Consider the following 25,444-nt stretch of genomic DNA (forward strand, 5'->3'; position numbering starts at 1 on the left):
GTTGCTTGTCTCTCCCGCAATATTTTCCACCCACAGCCATTTTACACAAAAGCGAACGACGGTAGACTCAAATCAACAAACAAACAGTAGTGATTATGTCTTGTCTCGCGTCGCGTTTCTTATTAGTGTCGTGTCGTTCTTACGTTAAGCACAAACCATAAAAATTGTTGAGTAGTGATCCTTTGCGATCTCGCGCGGCAAAGCACTCTACGAACTGCTTCACCTCTTTGGCTGCCGCTTATCGCCTCTTCTCATCGCTTCCACTATGCCAGGTATAAGCGATTTCTATACATCGCTCATTGAAGTAGCTTGCACTCGGACGCTTCGCTTCTCTCTCAACTCTTCTAATCGCTCCTCTTCTCTCCCAGTATGGCATCAGCCTAACGTTCCACGTTCTGCCAGGTACCTTGCTGCAGCGCGACCGCCCGGGCTGCGTCCTTCTCCTAAAGAATCTGTCTGCACTCTTCGTCGAACCAATCGTTCCGTCGACTTTCCCCTATATACCCGACGTTGTTCTCCGCTGCGTCGTTAATGGCTGCTTTGACTGTATTCCAGCAGTCCCCAAGAGGGGCCCCATCGAGCTCACCCTCTTCCAGCAACTCTGCCTCGAGATACTGCGCGTATGCAGTGGCGACATCAGGTTGCTTCAGTCGCTCCAGGTCGTACCGCGGCTCTAGGTCGTATCGTCGGTACCGAACATTGTTGATGGCGGATAGTTTTGGGCACAGTTTAACCATCACCAGATAGTGATTAGAGTCGATGTTAGCGCCACGATATGTCCTGGCGTCAATAATGTCGGAGAAGTGGTCGTGGTCGATTTGTGCTTTTGTCTGCAGTGGTGATCTCCAGGTGTACCGATACGGAAGGCTGTGTTGGAAGTAGGAGCTGCGAATGGAAATATTCTTGGGGGCAGCGAAATCAAATAGGCCGTTTTCGTTCGTCAGCCGGTGGGCGCTGAACTTTCCAATAGTTGTATTTCATTGGTTAAATAACCATTACTCAGTATGAAGTCGTTTTGAAAAAAAAGTGTTTTGTTTAAATGTGAAGTTTTGTTCCAAATTATTTTAATCTAATTTTTGATTATTTTTCCTTGTTCAATTTTTTGAATTTAAAAAATAAAAAAAAACGTCTGAAGATGGTCGAGGCAAAGCAGTAGACCGAAATGTCACGCAGAAATAATTGTGTTTAGTTTTTGTTCACCGAGAAAAATCAACAAAACGACTCCATACATTACCAAAAGTTGGTCTAAGCTCCACCTCTTGGCCAATCTGAGCATTCAAATCTCCTTTGAGGATTTTGATATCGTGTCTTCGGCAGCTGTCGTACTCACGTCCCAGCTGCGCGTAGGATGCGTCCTTATCATCATCAGCGTTGATTATACGTTGATTATGCTAAAGTTGAAGAACCGGTCTTTGATCCTCAACCTGCACATTCTCTCATTGATCGGTCTTTGCATATCGCCCATCACTATGAAAGCTGTTCCCAGCTCGTGTGTGTTGCCGCAGGTCTGGTAGATGGTATGATTACCTCTAAAAGTTCGCACCTTTGATCCCTTACAAGAAACCTCCTGCAATGCTGCTATGCCGAATCCACTGTCCTTGAGCACATCGCCAAGTATGCGTGTGCTCCCGATGAAGTTGAGAGATTTGCAGCTTCACGAATCGAGTTTCCAATCGCTAGTCCCTTTTCGTCGCAGTGGTCTTCGCCGATGGTTCCGCTCCGTACTCTCTTGTTGTTTATTCGTTGCGTTTTTTTTAAGGCTGATTTGCAGGGGCTGACACCAAACACTCTAAATTTCCGGAGGACCATTCCCACCGGGATTGGTTACCCGATCTTCGCTAAGGTTGCTCGTATCCTGGCCAGCGCCACGAGGAGGTAGGGATAGGAGTTGCTCGGTAAGAGGTCAAGGACCACGAGATGGGGTCTATTTTATTTTTCAGGTACGCGAAGTACCAATGGCTCGCTTTACTCAGCATTTGCCGTGCCCAGAAAGTCAAGTTTTGTCAAAAAACTATTGATCTGTGTCGAAAAAATCGAAAGATTCGATGCCAATTTGTTCAAAACCAGTTTTTTCCTGTTTTCTAGAAATTGTGGATATATTCAACTTCAGACAGATGTTCACTTTTGGCGGGTTTTTGCACATTTCCTTTTAAGGTATGCAACATATTATCGTCCCTTCGCGAAAGGGGATTCTCTGGTGAAATGGTTAGGTTTCAAGTGGCTTAAAGTAATTTGTGACGCAATAGTTTGTATTTCCGTAATGGAGGTACCCCAAATCGACAAATGCCTTAAAGGCGCACAACTGAGAGAAACAAAGTTGAAATAGCAAAATGCTATAAATCCTCGAGAAGCACAATATACTGGAACACAATAAGGTTAAAAGTACTCAAATAACAGATTTTTTATGAAACCAATGATAACCTGCTAAAGTATTTAACCTTCTGTCTGTGCTCAAGAAAACTTACGTTGTCTTACCAGCGCTTATTTCGAATCCAATGGAAGAAGCACAGCGGGGAATAGCACATTCCGTCGCTTGCGTTTGGATCCTTGTTCGACCAGGGGTTCTTTCGACCACGAGGAGAAGATTATCGTCGCCATAGACAGATACACGTTTCCAGGTAGGACACCAAAGACCCCGGTCACAGTAATAAGGAATCGGTGGTTGATCATTCTCTTCACGGTTTTTGGAAGCGCAGGAGCTTGAGGAGATTGGCATGAGCTTAGTGGAATCCCGACTTGTCCCACTGTTCTTCCGGATTGGGACAACAAAGCTCCTTCTCCATTCGTCAGGAAAGGTACGGCTTTCTAGACGTCGTTGATAAGTTTTAGGAAAAGATCTTTTGCGACCGTGGGAGTTGTTCCAACTAGGGATACTCCAACTCATTCCCCACGGTTGCGTTGAAATCACCCTCTTCAAACGATTCCAATATAACGGTGTCTCGAAGTTCCCTGGACCCTCCCCTCATAGCATGGTAGGGGTTCATGTCTCCGATAAACAGGAGGAGGAAGGTAGGATAAAGAGCATATGTTCTTAATTTGATTGAGCCAGGATGAAGTGCCTTGAAGTTGAACCAGATGGTAATCAATTGTATAAACCAGGACAATACAATGTCAATTCGTGATTTGGCGAAAAAGGCTCGAAAGTTGGAACAATGCAATTATTGTTTAATATTTTATTTTCTCGCCAACTTAAACAAAAACACACCACGTCATAGTTTTGTTGACATTTTTTACTTGAACAACATTGTTTACCTTGTACAAACCAGAGATGATCATTTTGCTCTGGAACTTGAAACGCTCTGCATCCAATGTTTTGCGACAATCGACATGCAATACTTTAGTCAAAATGACCTGAATTGAGAGCATCTCTAGCATATTGGGTGAATACATCAGGGCGGAAAGAGCATACCAAAAATGTTGTCCCAAGCAGATGGACTTACTGCTGGGGAATTCCAAGGTGACTCATTTCCTTCGGGAAAGGAATGCACTGTTTGTGGAACTGGAACTGCAAAACTATATTTAAACCCTGGACGAGACTGAGCCGGTCCAGCGAACAAGTTGAACTCTCTGACAATGGATAGAAATCTTCGGTCGTTAATCAAGTGCCATGGTTATTGGACTGCTCTGGCCTGGGGTCAGTTTGTGATTTTTTGGACTTGGTTTGCTCTCAATGCAGATAGATCACATGGACTCGTGGAAGGTATTTATCAAGTTTAAGCAATAATTGTCCTAAGAAATTGATTTTTTTTTTCTGTATAATTTTCAGCACATAATATTCGGTATTTTGGTATACCAGCTTTGATTTTTGGGATTATGTGGATCTTTGCTTGCTGGACGTTGTTAATGGGAATCTATAAAGTACAAACATAAAGTTTAATACTTCATCTACTTAAACTGTCACTTTTTTCAGGAAAGTTTGTTTCTACTGTGTCCATTTGCATCAATGTTTCTCATAGAATTCTTCATGCTTCTTGCTCGTGATGTATATCTCTTGATCAATGCGAATGTGGATCAAACCGTTCTTTTCAACTATTCTACTCTTTCATTTGTTTTATGTAAGTACGAAAAACGAAACGAAATTGTGATATATGTATAACTAGCATTCTTTTCTTGTTTTTAACAGTGGTAGTACCAAACATGGCATGCAACTTGATTGCGTTTGAACGAATTTTCAAATCAAAAGCATGTTTTAGTTCAAATACGGGCTTTGTAATCTGTATAAAATAGTACGTTGTTTTAAATAATGATATATTTATTGCGAAAGAAATCCTTTGATGCACTGTAAAAGAATAAAAACTGTATCTTAAAAAACGGTAAATCAATAAATACTCTAACCAATTGTTAACTTCATTATATTTACATTTAACTTAGCGAATGCCGTTCCATAATTGAAATGCATCCAAGGATTGGTAGTCAGTCGAAGCCTTATGCAACGAAATTGTATTTTATTGTGTAGCGGTATGTAAATCCGAATAGAACCTTACACACCAATTACCGATTCGAAACCAGTACTCTACATACGGGCAGACACCCCTACCGCCATACAACATTTTCGAATCATAACAAACGTCGCGCGACAAGAACTGTAGCGCACGCGCAGCAAAACAGAGAGCGTAATACTACTCATATTGTATCTGTTTCATCCAAATCGTATTACCTACCAAGCCGTGCGGTTTGTTGACCGCACGTGTGAGAGTCAGAAAATCTCTTAGAATTTGAGCGAAAGAGCAAAAGAGTCAAAATTTGCAAGTAAAGTAGCAAGGTAGCTGTCAAATGACCGAAACGTATAGTCGATAGAATAGTAGACAACCGGGAGGAGGCATCATCGCGTCAGGCAAACAAGAAAAACGCTGGTTCCATAATCAAAAATGGACAAATTCCTGCGGTTCTTTATCAAATTCCATGGCTACTGCATTTGCACGGTAAGCAGCGTTCTCACACCGCTGTTCACGGCACTGCTGTCCAACATCAACTCCTACAGCCGATACGACGATTGTAAGTATATACAGTGTTTTGATATCAGAGCACCAGGAAAACAGAAATACAATTCAAGAATGACTCATTCTTATTTTGTTTTTCACGAAACAGTTATCGATTTACGTTTCACTGGGATACCGGTTCTAATTTTCGGAATTGCTTGGATGATTGCAAACAGTTTGCTAATCATCGGATTGATTAAGGTAGGTCGAATTCAGAGAGTGAAATCTTTTTTGTTTAGTTTTGCAAACATTCAACTTTGTTCACTTGTTACAGGAAAAGAAAACATATCTCTACCCGTTTTGTGTACTGTTTCTGGTTGAATTTCTTCTGGTAGTACTGCGAGATATGTATTTGATGATCTCGGGAGACAGATGGTACCATACCGCTTTTTTCAACATTACATTTCCGATATTATTGTGTAAGTTTGACTTGCTTACCTGATTAATTGAATTTTATAAATCATTTAATACCCCCTTTTTAACAGTCATTGTACCATACGTCGTGCTAAGCATGCTGGCATTAATGAGGCTATACGATACAGATCCCATCCAAAAGACGGATGACAACTTTGTACGGTTCGACAGAAATGGCCCGGAAGAAGTGGACCGAGTTACTATTATAGCTTAAGAGGAGTTTTTTGAAAGGTGCCATATAATAACGACAGACCAAAATGAGGCTGCTTTTAGGATGCTTTAAAACTATGTAATAAGTGTTATTTTAAGCTGACTGATTTAAAGCTAATTCATCGATCATACAGAATCTCTAGGAATCGTCACAGAAGAAATTGAATCTAGATTTTGAAGGCTCAACTGTTTGAATAGTTATTGCATGGTAACAGTGTGTAGTTAAAATAACCCACATGTAGTGACAGATTATTGGTGTTTAACTGTGTGGAATAATATATACTTAAAACTATGTATTCAAAAATATTACGAAATCAACCAAATTAGACTTATTTATAAATGCTCATTCCTTTGTGTTCTCTACACATATGGTCTCATCACATAAAAGGCCCCGTGTTTTTGAGTCATTTATAATGTGGATTTTGAATAAAGTTAAAATACTTAAAAGGAAGGAACATATTTTAGGCAGCACTGTATCTTGCGAATTATATTTAGGTTTTAAAATTATCATTGAATCTTTTTATGTTGAAAGCAATCAGAAAAATCTTTTTTTATTTTATGAATGTATGCAATATAGGTATTACATTTTACTTAAAACAAAGCAAACGTGTATCTTATTTGGAAATAAAAAAAAAAGATTTTACTTTCTTGAGGCAAAAGACATATCAGCCATGAATTGTAGCGATAGCTGTGTGGCCCCAAATGGTCGGAGCGATTTGTTATGACAGCAGCTCTCCGTGGGTGCGTGTGCACGCCACGGAGGTCTGACCAGAAGAGGCCGAGTCATGGCTTGCTGCGCACTGATCGACACGCTGAGGTGTTAATCTCCCAAGCAGCACAAGTCTAATAAAACTGGTTACAGCAACCTAATTGTGACTAAATTGGGTCACACATAAGCTACTGTGATCTATGCACAACATGTGTGCTGCTCGGGCTATAATCAAACGCTGATGGTAGCTTACTCAAACCCCACATTTCCCTTCTTCTCTCATTAAAAAAGGTAAAAAAAATCCTGTAGCATAGAACGCAATGATTTTTTTAAAGTTATTTACTTGAGACGAAGATGAACATCTTGTTTTTGAGACACCGATAATTTCCTTTGAAAACTGAACTCCAAAATAAACTTGTTTGGTCATCTTGGTTTTCTTTTCAATCGCAGAACAACGAAATGCAAGTCAATAGGTTGTATCATTTAAATGTTAAACTAAATTGGTACCTAGTGTTATGGTATTGATCTCACAAGAAACATTTATTATTGTAGCAATAATCTAAATATCTTGTACCGTCCATTAAATCCAACTATCAGCTTCATATATAGTAATACCATACCTGACCTTCAACATATCGATGTTAAACTTGCTAACAACCGCTCAGGACATGTGTTTCCAAACTGTGGGCCGCGACTCCCAGGGAGGTCGTGGGCTAATCAATGAAGGGTTGCGAAAGACGAATCTTGTTTCAAACTTTTGTCCCCATTTTGTCCCACAAACCTATCACAGCCATTAGATTTGGATCTATGTAGTGAATGGAGAACAATAAATTTTGAGATTTTGTCAAATACAATGAAATCCAAACAATTCAAATTCAATCCAAATTCTATCCAATTCCAATCAACATCCAATCCTAATCCAATCTAAGTGCAATCCAAATCCATTCCTCATTCAATCCAAATCCTTTCCACATTCATTCCAAATCCAATCAAAATCTAATTCAAATCCGATCCAAATCCTATCTAAATCCATTCCAAATCTAAATCCAATCAAATGCAATTCTAATCCATATCTAAATCAAATCCAATTCAAATTTATTCCAACTAAATCCAACCAAAATCTAATCCAAATCCTATTTAAATCCGTTCGAATTCCAAATCATTTCCAATCCATTCAAAGTAATATAATGATGGGATATGAAGCAATTCATTATGTTTTGTTCAATCTAACGCGAACTCATTTTTATCCAAATTCTTAAAGCCAATGTGGGAGGGTCGCAAGCAATATGCGATTCTGTTGAGTGGGTCGCACGTACAAGTAGTTTGGGAACATCTGGCCTAGGATATGATATTTATCTAAAATTTCGCAGAGATATCATACTTAATTGAGATAGCATATGTATGTACCTAAATTTTAGACTTATGTTAACCAGTACTATTAGCTAATAACTCAAAACTTAAGACTTTGTGAATGCTGGCAACGTTTTTGAGCATCGTGAATGTTGGATGTCTCATCCAACGGGTAATTCCGCTACGACTACGTAGTCAGTAAATTCCAAAAAAAAATCAAGATAATATATTAGGCCTTCCTAACAACTTTGTAGCATACGATAGATCTCCATATCTCTCAGATTTCGTTAGAACTAGCTTAACTGGTAGTACACTAAGGTTGCTAAGTTATACATTTTAAACTAAATTTATTTTAATTAAAATTAATGCTTCCATAACCCACCTTTGGATTTTCTACCTTTTCTCGGTAGTCTCCCAGACACGCCTTGTGGTATTGCAAACCACAAACCATTTTCCAGCTCTTCCAGGCATGCTTTGTGATTTTCCATACCGCAATCCATTTTCCAGCGGTCTTCCAGACGCGCTTTGTGATTTTTCAAACCACAATCCATTTTCCAGCGGTCTTCCAGACACGCTTTGTGATTTTCTTAATCACAATCCATTTTCCAACGGTCTTCCAGACGCGCTTTGTGATTTTCCAAACCACAATCCATTTTCCAGCGGTCTTCCAGACACGCTTTGTGATTTTCCAAACCACAATCCATTTTCCAGCGGTCTTCCAGACACGCTTTGTGATTTTCTCAACCACAATCCATTTTCCAGCGGTCTTCCAGACACGCTTTGTGATTTTCTAAACCACAATCCATTTTTCCAGCGGTTTTCCAGACACACTTTGTGATTTTCCGAACCACAATCCATTTTCCAGCGGTCTTGAAACACCCTCTTTATGATTATTTAAACCACAATCCATTTTGCAGCGTTCTTCCAGACGTGCTTTGTAGCAATACAAACCCATTGCCTTGGTTTTTTTTAATCATCAAATATTTTAACACATTAGCGCATTAACAATTGAATTCAACTCACCTTTTAAAATCAGTGTCAGGATCCAACAAATAACCTAGCAGGATCGCCAAAATATGTGGCTCCAAATGGCAGGAGCGAATTGTTATGATGGCAGCTCTCCGTGGGTGCGTGTGCACGCCACGGCGGAGGTCTGACCAGAAGAGGTCGAGTCATGGCTTGCTGCGCACTGATCGACACGCTGAGGTGTTAATGTATAATCACATGGTAACTTACTCAAACCCCACAATAGCCAACTCCCGGACCCGCCCAACATGAGCCCAGAAAGAGACATGGGTTGAATTTCAAAAAGAAAAAGAACATTTAACTTTATAACTCGAAGTAAAAGAAGACAAATCTAAAAAAATCAAAAAATATTAGCAAAAACAGCTAATGTTATGACTGTAACGATTTTCATGGATATTTTTACCTCATGCAAGATATAAACAACGTACAAACTTAAAAGACCTAGGCGACGAATAAAGGATCACGATTGGAAGCTTGGAGCATGGAACTGCAAGTCGCTAGGTTTCGCAGGTTGCGAAAGGATGATCTACGATGAAATACATCCCCGCAACTTCGACGTCGTGGCGCTGCAGGAGATTTGCTGGACAGGACAGAAAGTGTGGAAAACCGGGTAACGAGCAGCTACCTTCTACCAAAGCTGTGGCACCACCAACGAGCTGGGAATCAGTTTATAGTGCTGGGTAAGATGCGCCAACGTGTGATTGGGTGGAAGCCAATCAACGCAAGGATGTGCAACCTGAGGATAAAATGCCGTTTCTTCAACTATAGCATCATCAACGTGCACTGCCCACACGAAGGGAGACCCGACGACGAGAAAGAAGCGTTCTACGCACAGCTGGAGCAGACATACGATGGATGCCCACTGCGGGACGTCAAAGTCGTCATCGGCGACATGAACGCACAGGTAGGAAGGGAGGAAATGCATAGATCGGTCATCGAACCGGATAGTCTGCACACCGTATCGAATGATAACGGCCAACGGTGCATAAACTTCGCAGCCTCCCGCGGAATGGTGGTCCGAAGCACCTTCTTTCCCCGCAAATATATCAACAAGGCCACATGGAGATCACCTAACCAAGAAACGGATAACCAAATCGACCACATTCTAATCGACGGGAAATTCTTCTCCGACATCACGAACGTCCGCACTTACCGCAGTGCGAATATTGAATCCGACCGCTACCTCGTCGCAGTATGCCTGCGCTTAAAACTCTCGACGGTGTACAACATGCGTCGAAGTCGGACGCCGCGGCTTAACATTGGGCGGCTACAAGACGGTAGACTAGCCCAAGACTACGCGCAGCAGCTGGAAGTGGCGCTCTCAACGGAAGAGCAGCTAGGCGCAGCGGCTCTTGAAGATGGCTGGAGAGATATTCGATCCGCCATTGGTAGCACCGCAACCGCTGCACTTGCCACGGTGCCCCGGATCAGATAAACGACTGGTATGACGGCGAATGTGAGCAGTTAGTGGAAGAGAAGAATGCAGCATGGGCGAGATTGCTGCAACACCGCACGAGGGCGAATGAGGCACGATATAAACGGGCGCGGAACAGACAAAACTCGATTTTTCGGAGTAAAAAGCGCCAGCAGGAAGATCGAGACCGAGAAGAGACGAAGCAACTGTACCGCGCTAATAACACACGAAAGTTCTATGCGAAGTTGAACCGTTCACGTAAGGGCCACGTGCCACAGCTTGTGTAAGGACATAAACGGGAACCTGGGGTTGATCAAGCTACCAGAGGAGCTATTTAAACACGGTGGTGAGGCACTGGGTCATTATCAAGATTTGGGAGGAGGAAGTTTTGCCGCAGGAGTGGATGGAAGGTGTCGTGTGCCCCATCTACAAAAAGGGCGATAAGCTGGATTGTAGCAACTACCGCGCAATCACATTGCTGAACGCCGCCTACAAGGTACTCTCTCAAATTTTATGCCGTCGACTAGCACCAATTGCAAGGGAGTTCGTGGGGCAGTACCAGGCGGGATTTATGGGCGAACGCTCCACCACGGACCAGGTGTTCGTCATTTGCCAAGTACTGCAGAAGTGCCGCGAATACAACGTGCCCACACATCATCTATTCATCGACTTCAAAGCCGCATATCATACAATCGATCGGGACCAGCTATGGCAGCTAATGCACAAACACGGATTTCTGGATATACTGACACGGTTGATCAAAGCGACGATGGATCGGGTGATGTGCGTAGTTCGAGTTTCAGGGGCATTCTCGCGTCCCTTCGAAACGCGCAGAGGGTTACGGCAAGGTGATGGTCTTTCGTGTCTGCTGTTCAACATCGCTTTGGAAGGAGTAATAAGAAGAGCAGGGATTAACACGAGTGGTACAATTTTCAATAAGCCCGTCCAGCTGTTTGGCATCGCCGACGACATAGATATTATGGCATGTAACTATGAGAAGATGGAGGAAGCCGACATCAGACTGAAGAGGGAAGCTAAGCGGATCGAGCTAGTCATCAACACGTCGAAGACGAAGTACATGATAGGAAGAGGTTCAATAGAAGACAATGTGAGCCACCCACCGCGAGTTTGCAACGGTGGTGACGAAATCGAGGTGGTAGAAGAATTTGTTTACTTGGGCTCACTGGTGACTGCCGAAAATAAAACTAGCAGAGAAATTCGGAGACGCATGGTGGCTGGAAATCGTGCGTACTTTGGACTCCGCCAGACGCTCCGATAAAAAAGAGATCGCCGCCGTACCAAACTGACAATCTACAAAACGCTCATTAGACCGGGAGTCCTCTACGGACACGACACCTGGACGATGCTCGTGGAGGACCAACGTGCACTTGGAGTTTTCGAAAGGAAAGTGCTGCGTACCATCTATGGTGGGTTGCAGATGGCGGACGGTACGTGGAGGAAGCGAATGAACCACGAGTTGCATGAGCTGCTGGGAGAACCATCCATCGTTCACACCGCGAAAATCGGACGACTGCGGTGGTCCAGGCACGTAGCCAGAATGTCGGACAGTAATCCTTTTAAAATGGTTCTCGACAACGATCCGATGGGCACAAGAAGGCGAGGTGCGCAGCGGGCAAGGTGGATCGATCAGGTAGAAGATGACTTGCGGACCCTTCGTTGACTGCGTGGTTGGCAACGTGTAGCCATGGACCGAGCCGAATGAAGAAGACTCTTATATACCGCACAGGCAACTTCGGCCTTAGTCTGAATAAATAAATAATAATGAACTATTAAGAAATCGACTGTATATTTTTATTTAGATTTTAGGGACGGCTACGCAGTCTTGAATTATTGAAACAAGATGTATATTTATCCGACGTTTCGACACGGGGATGGTGTCTTCGTTAGGGGAAAAATACGGTGTTTGTTCCTAAACACTGACTAAACAATAGACTAGGAACGAGCACCGTATTTTCTCCTGATGAAGACACCATCCCCGTGTCGAAACGACGGATAAATATACATCTTGTGTCAATAATTCATGACTGCGTATTCGTCCTTAAAATCGAAATAAACAATAATAAATCATACCGAAGCAATTCGTCGAAGGATTTCGAAGTAAATCGTCGAGGTAGTCTGGACTAAATCTTCGAAAAATTCCGAAGCAAACCGTCGATGTATTCCGAAGGGAATCGTCGAAGAATTGCGAAGCAATTCATCGAGGAATTTCAAAATAAATCATCAGAGGGATTCCGATCGTCGAGGATTTCCGAAGCAAATCATTGAGAGATTCCGAGGCAAAACGTCGAGAGACTCCGTATTAAATATTCAAGGGATTCTGAGGCAAATCGTCTAAGTATTCTGAAACAAATCGCCAAGGAATTACAAAGCAAATCTCCGAAAGATTCCGGAACAAATTTTCGAACGACTCCGGAGGAATTCCGAAGCCACTAACGAGAGATTCTGAAGCAAATCCTTCATGAATTATGTATAAAGGGTATCCCCCACAGATTCCCAAGTGTATCCTTCAACGATACCGAAAGGAATCTAGTGTGAATTTTGCTGGAATCCGGATAGAATAATTTGATGATTCTGAGAGGAATTCTTTAGAGATTCCAATGAGAATTTTTCTCCGATTTCGATGGGAATTCCTCACGGATTCTGATGAGAATATTTTTCGGATGCTGATGGAAATTGTGGAGATTATCATGCTGCTAGGCAAGCGGAAATCTGCTGGTAAACTGTCACTCTAGTCCGTGAAGGTTAACCACATGTCTTTGACTGCTGGCAAAGTACCACGATTGCTTTGATTGATTTTTAGGTGGCTCTCCGCTTTTGTTCATATCAAGCTTACTTTGATGCTTTCAAATCAATTACCTAGATATTGCTTTTCCATAATTAACACCAAGTGCAATTTCACTGCCACACAGGAATCTTTCTCCGAAATGAGAAACAAGTTCATTTGTCTGCCACTCATTTCATTATGACAGGGTGAATATGCGAGATAACTCATATGTTTCAAACTTTTTCAATAATTCATTATGCTATATTCTGCTAATTGATATCACTGCTAACTAACTTTTCAAACCCCAGGGGGCTAATTTAGCTTCATTGAATTCAAATTACAATATCACTGATCTCCAGAGACTTGATCAATTGTACATTATTATTATTATTATACTTTATTAGTGACAGAATTGTACATGGCCCAATCAAATGATATCAAACACTACACGAAATTGTAAAATCGGCGCAAATATTTGTCATAAAACCTAAATTCAGTAATCCTGGTTTCCATATTTCGTTTTAAGGATGTGAGTTACGCTATAGGGTTATAGAGTTTCTGAAATAATTCCACTAGGGATTCAAATAAATATTCGTCTGGGATTCATTCAGGTAATCCAACAGAAATTCTACAATTATTTCGTTATGAATCCTTCACGGATACCGGAAGAAATCCTCCATATATTTCAAACTAAATCCACACTGAAATTGCGCACGGAACTTTCCAGAAATGCAGAACGTAATCTTGCCAAATTCCAAACGTTACCCCCACACATTCGATACAGAATGCCCGGAGATTCTGAGCAGAGAATTTGAATGTAATCATCCAATTCTGATTCTGAATGAAATCCCCAAGGCTTTCCGGCTTTAAAAACAAACATTACGAACGACATGCGAGATAGTACGATTCGATACAATCGGCAACTACATCCCAGGCAGGAGCCATGAACAGAATAACAAAATATGATATGGACTTGATTGAGAAAGAGATAAAAGAACTGGCAACGATGGATAAGGACAAACTAATGGTACATGATATTTATCACTTCTCACAAACAGCATAACTTGATCTCCTTATGATATTTCAGTGCAAAATATTGATATTGTAGTCCGATCTTTCGTCTCTTATATCAATCATGTCCATATCTCATTTTTGAATCTAATCAACATTTGATATTATTGAGCTATTTTCGTCTACTTGGGTTAGGTGACGAATAAAGGGTCACGATTGGAAGCTTGAAGCAAAGGAACTGCAAATCGCTAGGTTTCGCAGATTACGACAGAATAATCTACGATGAATTACATCCCCGCAACTTCAACGTCATAGCGCTGCAGTAAATCTGCTGGACAGAACAGGAAGTGTGAAAAACTAGGAATCGAGTGGTTGGCTACCTTCCTTCCGTTGGTGTGGTAGCAAAAACGTGCTGGGAAGCGGCTTCGTAGTTCTGGGCAAGATGTGCACACGCGTGATTGGGTGGCAGCCAATCAACGCAAGGATGTGCAAGCTGAGGATAAAAGGCGTTTCTTCAACTATAGCGTCATCAACGTGCACTGCCCACTCATTTAATCATCCCAGTTCTCATCAAAACTAATGCCAGGCAGTAATAGAAACTTTTACTACTTAATTTCTGATATAGTTGATTTTGCACAAAATTTTGCAAGTTTAATTTCAAATTTTAATTTAAGACATGATTTAATCTACATATCTGGACTTTTTCTTTCAACTGCTGTACGTAGGAGACAGGAGAGAATCGATTCATCTCTCACATTTTCAATGTACCACAGCTTGAATTAAAAAAAATGACAAGGTTTTCACCGTACTGTAAAACTAGTTCAATTGTCAATCTAAAAAATAACTCTGTTCATAACGGTCATTTGTCTAGAGGATATTTTCTAATTAATACACTAGAACAAAACTACTTTTATTCTCTGTAGAAAATGGAGGATCAAGTCTATCCACCTTATACAAAGCAAGATAAATCTGACATTATTCACGATTTGAATCAATATAATGGAATCTAACCCATTTCGTCAAATTTTCCCCAATTTGTTCAACCAATTCCTTCATTTCCACAATTTGTAGTTTTGTTCCAATTCGCAGTTTTTCCCAATTTTTTGAGCACTAGTTTGTCTCTGGAGTAGCTTCCAGTGCATAGTTAGTATCTAGAGCCACAAAAAGAGAGTAGCGGTCTTTCAATACTCTTACACTTGCTGTCTCAACCTAAATCGTTACTGATTTCATGTATTTGGTGGATTTTGTACCATTTACATCCATTCGTTTAATCAATAGTTGAAATTTGTTATTAATTCTAAATCGTCAATATCAGTTTATCTACCTAAAACTGTTCTATAACACCGTTGATTGATTGCCTTTAAGTTGAAACTATTACCATCCGAATTTATCGCAATTTTGTGACGCTACCTATAGACTTGTGCTTAAGAGAAGACGAATTCTTGGATATAATGTGAGGCATCTGAGAGGTGCTCTTTTTGTTTATTTATCCAAATCATCGAGATTCGACTTCAGACGTATCACATCTTCAATTCATACAATGGGCGCTTCTACAATGGAAGCTCAATGCCGCTACAACATATTCAATTTCCCATAGAGCAATTAAAACAAAACATGCGCGTATTTTCTACCGACGTCATAGACCGATCGAACACATTTCCACGGTAATCTTCAACAATTGCAGAAGGTGTTAAAGAACTCATCTCTTTACGCAACCTGCACATTCAGTCCATTGACCGGCCAACTCCGTACCAATCCAATCATGCCCGCTTGGAGCTTGCGCAGCCAACGATCGCCAGGCCGCTCCGCGCACCGATCTCGCCATGCGTTCGACAATGTCGCGTCGACGTCCCGTCCACCAGAAGCACGGAATCTACGAAGCGTTGGCACAACAGCACTGGCCCACTCCAGTCAATCATAACTCAACCGTCGTGCGGTTCAGGTGCGCGTGTCCGCGAATGCTCACTCTTCCGATTCAAGCTCGACTTCAAAAAGCCAACGGTAGATTTCGGGAAATTCCATCGTTCTGGTGTAGAGAGTGGCTTTCCAACAGTTGTGTGGATAATTGTGAAACAAAGTGTCGTGACCTTGCATAAAACATAATTCATTTTGAAATCCAGCTGTGACAAAGGTCCACTTTAATTACCTATCCAAAAAGGTAAAAAAAAGAAAAACCCTCTGAAGAGAAATCAACGCGCGGATTTGTGTCAAAGTCGCAGTGGAGAGAGAGAGTGTGTGTGCTAAAAGGCAATAATACCAGAAACAACCGCATTCAAACGGGAGGCCAACAGAAGATCGCCGAACGAAAAAAAAAAGAGAAAAGAGTTTGCGGGCAACATCATCGACGGCCGCGCCACCACACCGCAGCAGCCGTTCGTCATCACCGTGCTTCGCATTGAAAGCGAAAGAAACCGCTCCGTCGTCGTGTGAAAGTCCGCGCGCGCGTGACCGCAGTTGGGGCTCGGGAAAGGTTCACCGTCTGTCTAGCTTCTACCATCAGCGGACCAGCACCGCATCAAAATGGATCGATTCTTACGGTTTTTCATCAAATTTCATGGCTACGCCATCGCAATGCTCAGCATCTTGTTTGCCCTAGTCAGCGTGTTGTTCACTCGACTCAATTATCAATACCCGTTAGAGGAGTGTAAGTTGCGAGCCCGTTCGCTCCATTGTTAATCTAATTCATGTATTCTGCCGATCTACTTAGTTAATTGGATATTGGATTAATATTTAGCTTGTTATTAAATAAATTATCATTTTCTACTCGTTTGCCGTTGCATCACGCAGGGTACAATTTCCGCTTCTCTGGGATCCCGATGCTGATTTTGGGAGCTGCATGGATCATGGCCAGTCTCGTTCTCATAATCGGAGTGTTTAAGGTAATTGAATCAATTTACCTACTGCTAACCGCGGTGGTGGTCTGACCGTTATAATAAAATCAAATATAAGCACGCATAATGCGTCGGTAGGATTCCTTCACTTTTATGTGTAAACACAATTATTTTAAACTGTATTTTTGGTGGGATTCATTGCTTCTTGATGTCGATAATGTTCTATAGGTTGTACAATGTGGATGGTTCTTGTTAATTGATTTCGTGTCCCCAGTAGCCTTGCGAGCAAAGGCGTAGGACTGCCAATCCGGAGATGGCAAGCTCGATTCTTAGTCCGGTCTAGAATGTTTCGGGTTGGAAACTTTCTCGACACCCTGGGCATAATGTATTCATTGTACTTGCCACACAAGATACATACTCTTGCTATAGCGGGCAAATAAAAGCTTTCAATTAATAACTGAGGAAATGCTAATAGAATACTGAGTTGAAAAGAAGACAAAGTTCCAGTTTGAATATAGAGCCATTGAAGAATAATAGAAGAAGAATTAATTTCGTATTCCGTTAAATATCGATAATGCGATAATAATTCCGAGAAGACTTCCGGATTTTCTAAGAAAATACATTCTCGGTCAGTTTAGAGACACGATCCACAGTAGTATTTAGGTACATACTTCATATTTAGGCCGGCTTTGGATCGAGAGCTCTCTGTGAAGCATTTCAACAAGGTTTCTTATTTTCTAAACAATTATTTGGTTGAAAGCTTTCACACCAACGGCGACATTCGCATTCGCCAAACGATAGATTCGCGTCGCGATCAAGTGTGTTTGAAGGAACCTTAAGAGCCAGTTCGCGAGAAGCGCGACCCCCTCTTGTATCGATATTCTCCGATTTGGATGAAATTTTCAGGGTTTGTTCATATATGTAAGAGAAGACATTTAGCAAATTTTCAGATTTTTTCATTGAGGGGAAGTGGGGTAAAACGGCCCTTCAAAAATTATTGTTCAAAAATCGCCAAAACCAAAAAAATGCAATAACTTTGGCAATGAGTGACCGATTTTGTTTAAATTTTGCACGCTTTTTCTACTCAATTAGTTCTTTATAGCAAGTAGTTAATAGGGTTATAAAGTTGTTTACTTTAGGAGAAAAATTACTTTTTCGATAAAAAATGGTCGTTTTTCCAAAGGGAATATTTTTCACCAACAGATCTAGGATAAAAAACTAAACCCGTAAGGCAATTAAGGAACTAAAGAGCTTTCATCTCATATATAATTCAGAAGCGCCAACTCAAAAATTTCTAAGAAAATCACAATTTTCTGCAACACTGTTTATTCAAAAGAAAGTTCGCACAAATTTTGACCCTACTTAAGTTGATGTTTTCCGATCTGGGGAAAACTGTCCAAACTTGTTTGTCTAAGTTGAAATTAAAAATCAGAATTTTCCATTAGGGGAGTGTAGGGTAAAATAGTCCTTTAAAAATAAATGTCAAAAAATACATCATTTTTTTATGTAAGTTCTAGCAGGAAATACATAAGTTTAAAAAAAAAACTGTTTCTTCTTCCTTTCAATTCATCTATATTTTTCGACTCAATAGATACGTATATCCTTCGCTGATCTATATTAGATAGCAAACTTATATTTTTATATACTTACACCCAACCAGCGGATGGCAGATTTTAATACAGTTCTGCATAAGAACCTTACAGAAACTGTATAATAATTGGGCATATACAATTTTTGTAAGATTTTAATACAATCGTTGTATTGAAATTATACAGATTTGTATTATTTCAATACAATTTCTGTAAAAAAAATCTTACAGATTTGTATATGCCACGTTTTTATACAATAATTGTAAGATCTGTTTTTTGGGTGTATATACTTATATTTTTCTTTTGTACCTACTTGCATCAGGTTATCAGTACCATTCATACATTTTGAATTACTAACCTTCAAACTGCTAGCTAATATTACAGAGATAAAATCTAAACAAAATGTTTGACTGAATGGACAGTTCTTATCGGGTGTATATATTTTCAAGGGTTGGACAATCTTATCTCATAGGTAATGGAATACCCTCGATTCTATGTTTACACAACTGTGTGAAAAACACTCCAAAGTTTAACAAAGTTGCATTCATTTTGCACAATACGGGAAAACCTTTTTTTCTACAACGAGCTGATTTTTTACACGGAGAGCGTAACAATGTAATGTGTATACTAACTATGGGATAGAGTATCAATTGTCTGACGATTAGAAAACACACCCCTCATGAAAATACTTCAAATTTTAGGATACACGTTTCTACACTCATAGATAAAATATAAAAATTGTAGATCGCTTAATCAATTAATTAAAAGATTACCAAGCAAAGCTGTTTTATTCTCGGCTTAATTTACATTTCCTGAAAGTGCTTGACTACCTCAACAAGACTGTGTAGTTGATTGTAAAAATGATGCTTTAAATATCAGCCTTTTTCCCTTGAAATCTTTACTAACCTTTTATGAACATATTTCCAACCAACCATAAGGTGTGGTTTGCTAAGAAGTAGTTCTTGGGTAGTAACAGCTTGCAATACTTTTTGAGAAATCTATCTATTGCTTTTTTCACCGAGGAATAGACTACCGTGTTGAAGTACCAAAACAAATGTTCTCACTTCCGAATGGATGGAAACTAGCTAAAGCATTTATTTTGGTGGAACAATATTTTTGAACGGGAGTTTAAGACGGCGCTAAGTTTACAATACCTCCGCCGGAATATTATAGAAATGACATGACTAGTTGACTAGTTCACGTTATTTTTTGAGATTGAGAGATTGTGAAGGATTTAATTGTTGACAGATAAAAAACCATAAAATAACTAAGCTTGGAAGAATTTCGAAGCAAACTAGCAAAATCACTAGATTAGTTGCCAGTTGGGTCGGAATAATCAAATCTAAGAAGTGTGGTTACGATTATCTTGTTTCGTAACATTATTTATATTTGGAGAACTATTTTACCCCTCTCTCCCCATCCCAATATTTTGCCAAATAGTTTCTACATATATGTAGATATAACCTTAAATAAACCTTGTAAGTTTCAGCCAGATGCTGAAACATCGATAAAATGGAGTTGCGATTCTCACAAACTGGCTTGCAAACAAACATTGCAATGTGCAGAAACTCATAATTTGATTGATTGTTCTTAAGTCGGGGCACTGAAATAAGTTTCAATAAGTTTAATGTATATTCTGCTTGAGCTCACATATAAAAATTTATGAATTTTTGACATTTTATTTTTACAAGGCTACTTTACCCAATTTACCGAAATTGCTCGTTTGTCGTTAAAAATAATTGTTTTTTTTTTCTCGCATAGATGTAAAAGGAACATCACTACCGGTACCCACATTAATTGTAGCTTATTCAAAAAAATATCAACAAGCACGTTCGCCGAATTCGTTCATTTTTGTTTCAGTTTGCGAAAGACGTGCTAATGTTTAAGGCACTTATTTTGGTTCTATTTTACTTCTGTTGAAAATTGTTCTGCAAATAGTTTGCTATCTAATATAGATCAGCGAAGGATATATGTATATATTAAGACGAAAAATATAGATGAATTGAAAGGAAGAAGAAACAGTTTTTTTAAACTTATGTATTTTCTGCTAGAACTCACATAAAAAAATGATGTATTTTTTGACATTTATTTTTAAAGGACTATTTTACCCTACACTCCCCTAATAGAAAATTCTGATTTTTAATTTCAACTTAGACAAAAAAGTTTGGACAGTTTTCATCAGATCGGAAAACATCAACATAAGTAGGGTCGAAATTTGTGCGAACTTTCTTAAGAATAAACAGTGTTGCAGAAAATTGTGATTTTCTTAGAAATTCTTGAGTTGGCGCTTCTGAATTATATATGAGATGAAAGCTCTTTAGTTCCTTAATTGCCTTACGGGTTTAGTTTTTTATCCTAGATCTGTTGGTGAAAAATATTCCCTTTGGAAAAACGACCATTTTTGATCGAAAAAGTAATTTTTCTCCTAAAGTAAACAACTTTATAACCCTTTATAACTTTATAACCCTTTATACCTAATTGAGTAGAAAAAGCGTGCAAAATTTAAACAAAATCTTGTCACTCATTGCCAAAGTTATTGCATTTTTTTGGTTTTGGCGATTTTTGAACAATAATTTTTGAAGGGCCGTTTTACCCACTTCCCTCAATGAAAAATCTGAAAATTTGCTAAATGTCTTCGCTTACATATATGAACAAACCCTGAAAATTTCATCCAAATCGGAGAACATCGTTGCAACCTCCCTTGGAAAGGGGGTCGCGCTTCTCGCGAACTGGCTCTTAAGGACAAGCATCTCGGAATCCAAAACAAGATTCACTCGCGTTTTCAAGGGCACACCACTCTATATGAAAGCATCGCTCCACGGCATACAACAACAAGGCACTATCGACACATGTGTAAACATCAATTTTCACTGAAACAATTGACGTCACTGCTATCGCTGCTTGGGACGAAGCGAGCCAACGCTCTACGATTTTGTTTGGCCTTCTTTTGCACTCGTTCATACTACGATAGCAATCACGTCACTTTTGAACTGTCATATTCTTTACGAGCCTACCTTGATTCTGTATACCGTAGCATCGCTCAACTGTCATTTTCATTATTCCACGCATGCTGCGACGCAGCAAAGCTGAAATAATGAAAACAAAAGTTGTCCGCTGCTTCCGTTTTAAGTGGTGTGTCCTTGAAAACGCGAGTGAATTTAGGTTTGGATTCTGTGATGCTTGTCCTTAATAGAATTTCCCATTAAATGCAACCAGTTGCAAGCAAATCCGATAAGGATAAGTGCCAAAAAATGGGTTAGATTTTGTGCACTCAAACACACAGACATCACCTCAATCCGCCGACCATAGACGGTCGGTATATAATACTATGACAGTCGTGTCTCCGTTTATTGCTGAAAATTTTCCCGTGGAAATTCATAAGAACTTCCGTGTAGCTTCAAAAACATTTACGGTGGAAACTCAAAACAAACTTTCGCTGAAATTCAAAAGAAATCCCTTAAAAATTCAGATAAATTTTGCGTCAAAATGCATAAAGAAAAATACAAGAAATTTAGGGAAACTTCTGAATAGGAAAGAGGAGATTTTTTTCCTGGAAATTGGGAGGATCTTTCAATGGAAATTCAGAATATGTTTCCAAGCTATCCAGAAAAAAAATTCCTGAAAGTTAAGAATTTAAAAAAAACGGAGATTTACTTTTGTGACTGGAAGGGGTCGCTTTGGTCACAACCAACAGTTTGGATTTGCTGTTGTTGATATCTAAATCTAAACTCTGTTCTCTTAAATGGAACGTCCACATCCCTACTTCAGCCCATTCCAGCTACGTTCATATTTCTTCTAATAATCATATTTTGTATTAAAATAACATTAATATATTTATTTGAATTCATGAATTTGATATGTACAAGCCTATAGTCAAATTTCAATATACAAAACAACCCCTTCTTCAACCCCACAACCTAGATACTTCGCACAACCTAGATAAATCGAATAATAAAAATACTCTGGATTATCGAGTCTAGAATTCCGGATAATCGAACCCCGGATAATCGAGTCCGATCTGTATTACAATGTTGCATCATAAGTCCAATTAGTGCAATTTGTGTATTTATAATTCAGGAAATGATGATCGCACATTTTGAATAGTTTTAGACAAAAAGTTTCTTGTAACAAATTCAATTAATCACAGATCGGATCGGACATCGTTCAACGCCATAATTGAGGATATCCCACAACAAATGTACGCCTTTTACGAGCCTGCGGTTCCAGGATATTGCCGGTTTAGGATATTGTCGACCAAAATTTCCAAAAGGGTTTTCCGAGTACATATATTCAAAAGAAGATCATGGATAATTTAGGGATTAAAACTGACGCCGATTTTTTCAGACTGGCATACATCAGTTGAGCTAGCAGCATTGACTAGCAATGTTATTATGGAAGAATGCTGTCTGTATACCAGGCAGACTTAATCCAGGAGTTATAATGTGTTAGCTCCACTGCAGATTTGGTGACCTATTTCAGAATGCCTGGTATTTCATGATCAGTCCAATGTCACTTTCCCTTACCTGTTTATGCTACCATTATCAATTGGACAATGGATCCTTAAAAACAACTTATGGATTATACATTCCAGTGCATATCTAGTGTTATAAATTGGAATAATAATAAAAACATATTGGAACAATCTCACCGAATTATCCCATCCTCTGATGGCGGAACTGACCACGAATTTCATGGAAGCGGGACGTCTTGGAAACTATGGAGGCAAATTCGTTCGAGCTTTGGATATCGGCAGTTAATCACTCGCACAATTCTGTGCTGTCGACATCGATAATCAGGCGACAGGAACTTATTGAACGGCAATTCCAGGGCTCGAAATTACCCCCTAATTAAAATGATCCGCAAAAAAAAATTGACAGCGTCAAAGAGCAAAATGGGGCCCTCCTTAGCCGTGCGGTTAGATACGCGGCTATAAACCAAGACCATGCTGAGGGTGGCTGGGTTGGGTTCCCGGTGCCGGTCTAGGCAATTTTCGGATTGGAAATTGTCTCGACTTCCCTGGGCATAAACGTATCACCGTGTTAGCCTCATGATATACGAATGCAAAAAAAATGGTAACTTGGCTTAGAAACTGTGCGGCCCAGTTCTGCCGAACGAACTATCCGTCACGGGGTGTGCTGTCTTATCGCGCGTGCTACTCCGTTGGCTGTCCCACGAGGGAAGAGGCAAAGTCATGGCCTGCTATTTACTAGTCGGTGTTGGCAACCAAACCGTTATACGATATTTACATATCTTTAATCAATGCACTCTAAAAGTCGATTGCCCAATTCCTAATATATCTCACCCTCACATTCCCCTTCTTCTCTCACTAAAAAAGAGAAAAAAAACCATTGACTTAGGATTTTCATAAACAAGTAAATAGTTGTCGCATTTTTTCTAACTTCACAATCCAGTATCCGATATCCGTACTCAATTCCTATGTTCAAAAACAACCTAATACGAATTGGAATTTTTTTTTACAAATTGGTTTACTATTTACGTTTTTTTAGCGTTTCCACAGTAATTAATTTAAGCACAGACAAACAGACATAACACATTGAACATTCACTCATCAAATTCATCGTCGTTCAAACACTAACGACATCTGTTGATTTAAGTTAGTTGGGCAAATCACGAACCAGATGGCGGTAGTGAGCAAACGTCAAACTAGAGCAATTCCGATGTGCGCGCCACGAGTGATCGATTGGCCAACTAATGATTATTTGAATTGCTCAGTAAATCAGTGAACGATGGAAATTTGATGAGTGTTATGTCTGTTTGTCTGTGATTTAAAGTTTTATTTATGCCTGCCATTGCATGGTTATAAATAACTCGTATCCGTATTAATTTTTTTTTTCGTATTCATATCCAATTTTCACAACTAATATTCTAATCCAACTCCATCTTTCAAATACAATCTCTAGCTTATAACCAAAAGTTGATTCTAAAATAATATTAAATATTTGCAACTAAGCCAATTCCAATTTTCAAATAAAATAATCATGTCACTTCACCCATTATCAAACATCAAATATTTCATTAAAAACCAATACCAAAAACAATCAAATTTCAATATTTCAATTCCAAGTCTACATACAAATACGTAAATGCATATTTACTAAGCAAATTAATCCAGCCTTTTTTAACATTTTGAAAATGTCAACTATTTCAGGTTCATGATTTTTTTTGCAAATATTTCCAGCATTGCAATCCGAAACCAATAGAATTCGATTCGGCAGACCATATCCAATACAATTTGATGGCTTTCCAATGGGAAAATCAAAACAATATCGGTAGCTCTTCAAACATACTATGTATTGGCCCTTTAAGCTCAAGCCAATAAGTACGGTACTCTCACACAACACCTTCGAAATTCAAATTTGAATAGTTGTGATCTGCTGATCTGCATTCTTTGACGCGAACAATTCGCCCAATTCTTCTACCCAACCTTCACCATCAAAAGCTGCAACAATCCGATACTTTTCCAGAGCACCTTCGACAACACAAGCAGAAAACCGATGGGAAAACAAATCATTTATTCCGAAAACAAATCATGTTTAGTCGAAACCGATAAGAAAAACAAATCATTCAATCTGGCACCTTCGACATTACAAGTGGAAACCGATGAGAAAACGATTAATTTGTTTCGGCGCTACTGCAGAATTCTTTCGATATTTGAACTCGTAGGTCAAACCAATGAGAAAACAAATAACTTTTTTTCGGCGTTCTTCCAGAGCGTCTGCACGGAAGAAATAAACTACCCAATAGTGAGTTTAATTCACCCAACTAATAGGGAGCTCTATTCGACAATATAGAGCGTTTGTCAATAACAGTATATGCTGTAAAAATAATAAAATATATTCATCAATTTACTTACGAACCGTCCTAAGGATAAACAAAACAAAACACAAAATTTCGGCAAATCGCGCGATCGTTCTGCCGTCCGAAACAAGAGCCAACAGGCACTGAACTAATTAACTTTATTACCGGCCGCGTAATGCAAAACACAAAATTTGTAGCTTCGCCCTTTCATAATAATCACCTTTTTTAAACAAGTTTCGATTTCCTTTTTCAGAACGATTATTTTTTTTGGCGATTGACCGGTTTGAGTACCCATGTTCTTTGATTT

The 25,444-nt window shown here is 39.6% G+C and overlaps 3 protein-coding genes across 5 annotated transcripts in view; 2 read left to right on the forward strand and 1 right to left on the reverse strand.

The window, feature by feature from the left end:
* LOC134214431 (uncharacterized) overlaps nucleotides 1–25,444 on the reverse strand; it is a 481,597-nt gene that overhangs the window by 190,747 nt on the left and 265,406 nt on the right. The window lies entirely within an intron of this gene.
* LOC134214424 (uncharacterized) lies at nucleotides 4,718–6,054 on the forward strand. The gene is made up of 4 exons (XM_062693800.1): nucleotides 4,718–4,995; nucleotides 5,089–5,180; nucleotides 5,254–5,398; nucleotides 5,465–6,054. Exons 1-4 carry the CDS (start codon nucleotides 4,869–4,871, stop codon nucleotides 5,605–5,607), a joined length of 507 nt encoding a protein of 168 aa, XP_062549784.1. The 5' UTR covers nucleotides 4,718–4,868; the 3' UTR covers nucleotides 5,608–6,054.
* The window catches only part of LOC134214429 (uncharacterized), a 29,875-nt gene continuing 20,241 nt past the window's right edge, over nucleotides 15,811–25,444 (forward strand). For both annotated transcript variants that reach the window (XM_062693804.1, XM_062693805.1), the window contains exons 1-2: nucleotides 15,811–16,542; nucleotides 16,686–16,777. In XM_062693804.1, coding sequence (XP_062549788.1) covers nucleotides 16,419–16,542; nucleotides 16,686–16,777 — 216 coding nt within the window. In that variant the 5' untranslated portion in view covers nucleotides 15,811–16,418. The remainder of the gene's footprint in view (nucleotides 16,543–16,685; nucleotides 16,778–25,444) is intronic.

The sequence above is a fragment of the Armigeres subalbatus genome, chromosome 2 (genome assembly GCF_024139115.2).
Source record: "Armigeres subalbatus isolate Guangzhou_Male chromosome 2, GZ_Asu_2, whole genome shotgun sequence".
Classification (NCBI taxonomy): domain Eukaryota; kingdom Metazoa; phylum Arthropoda; class Insecta; order Diptera; family Culicidae; genus Armigeres; species Armigeres subalbatus.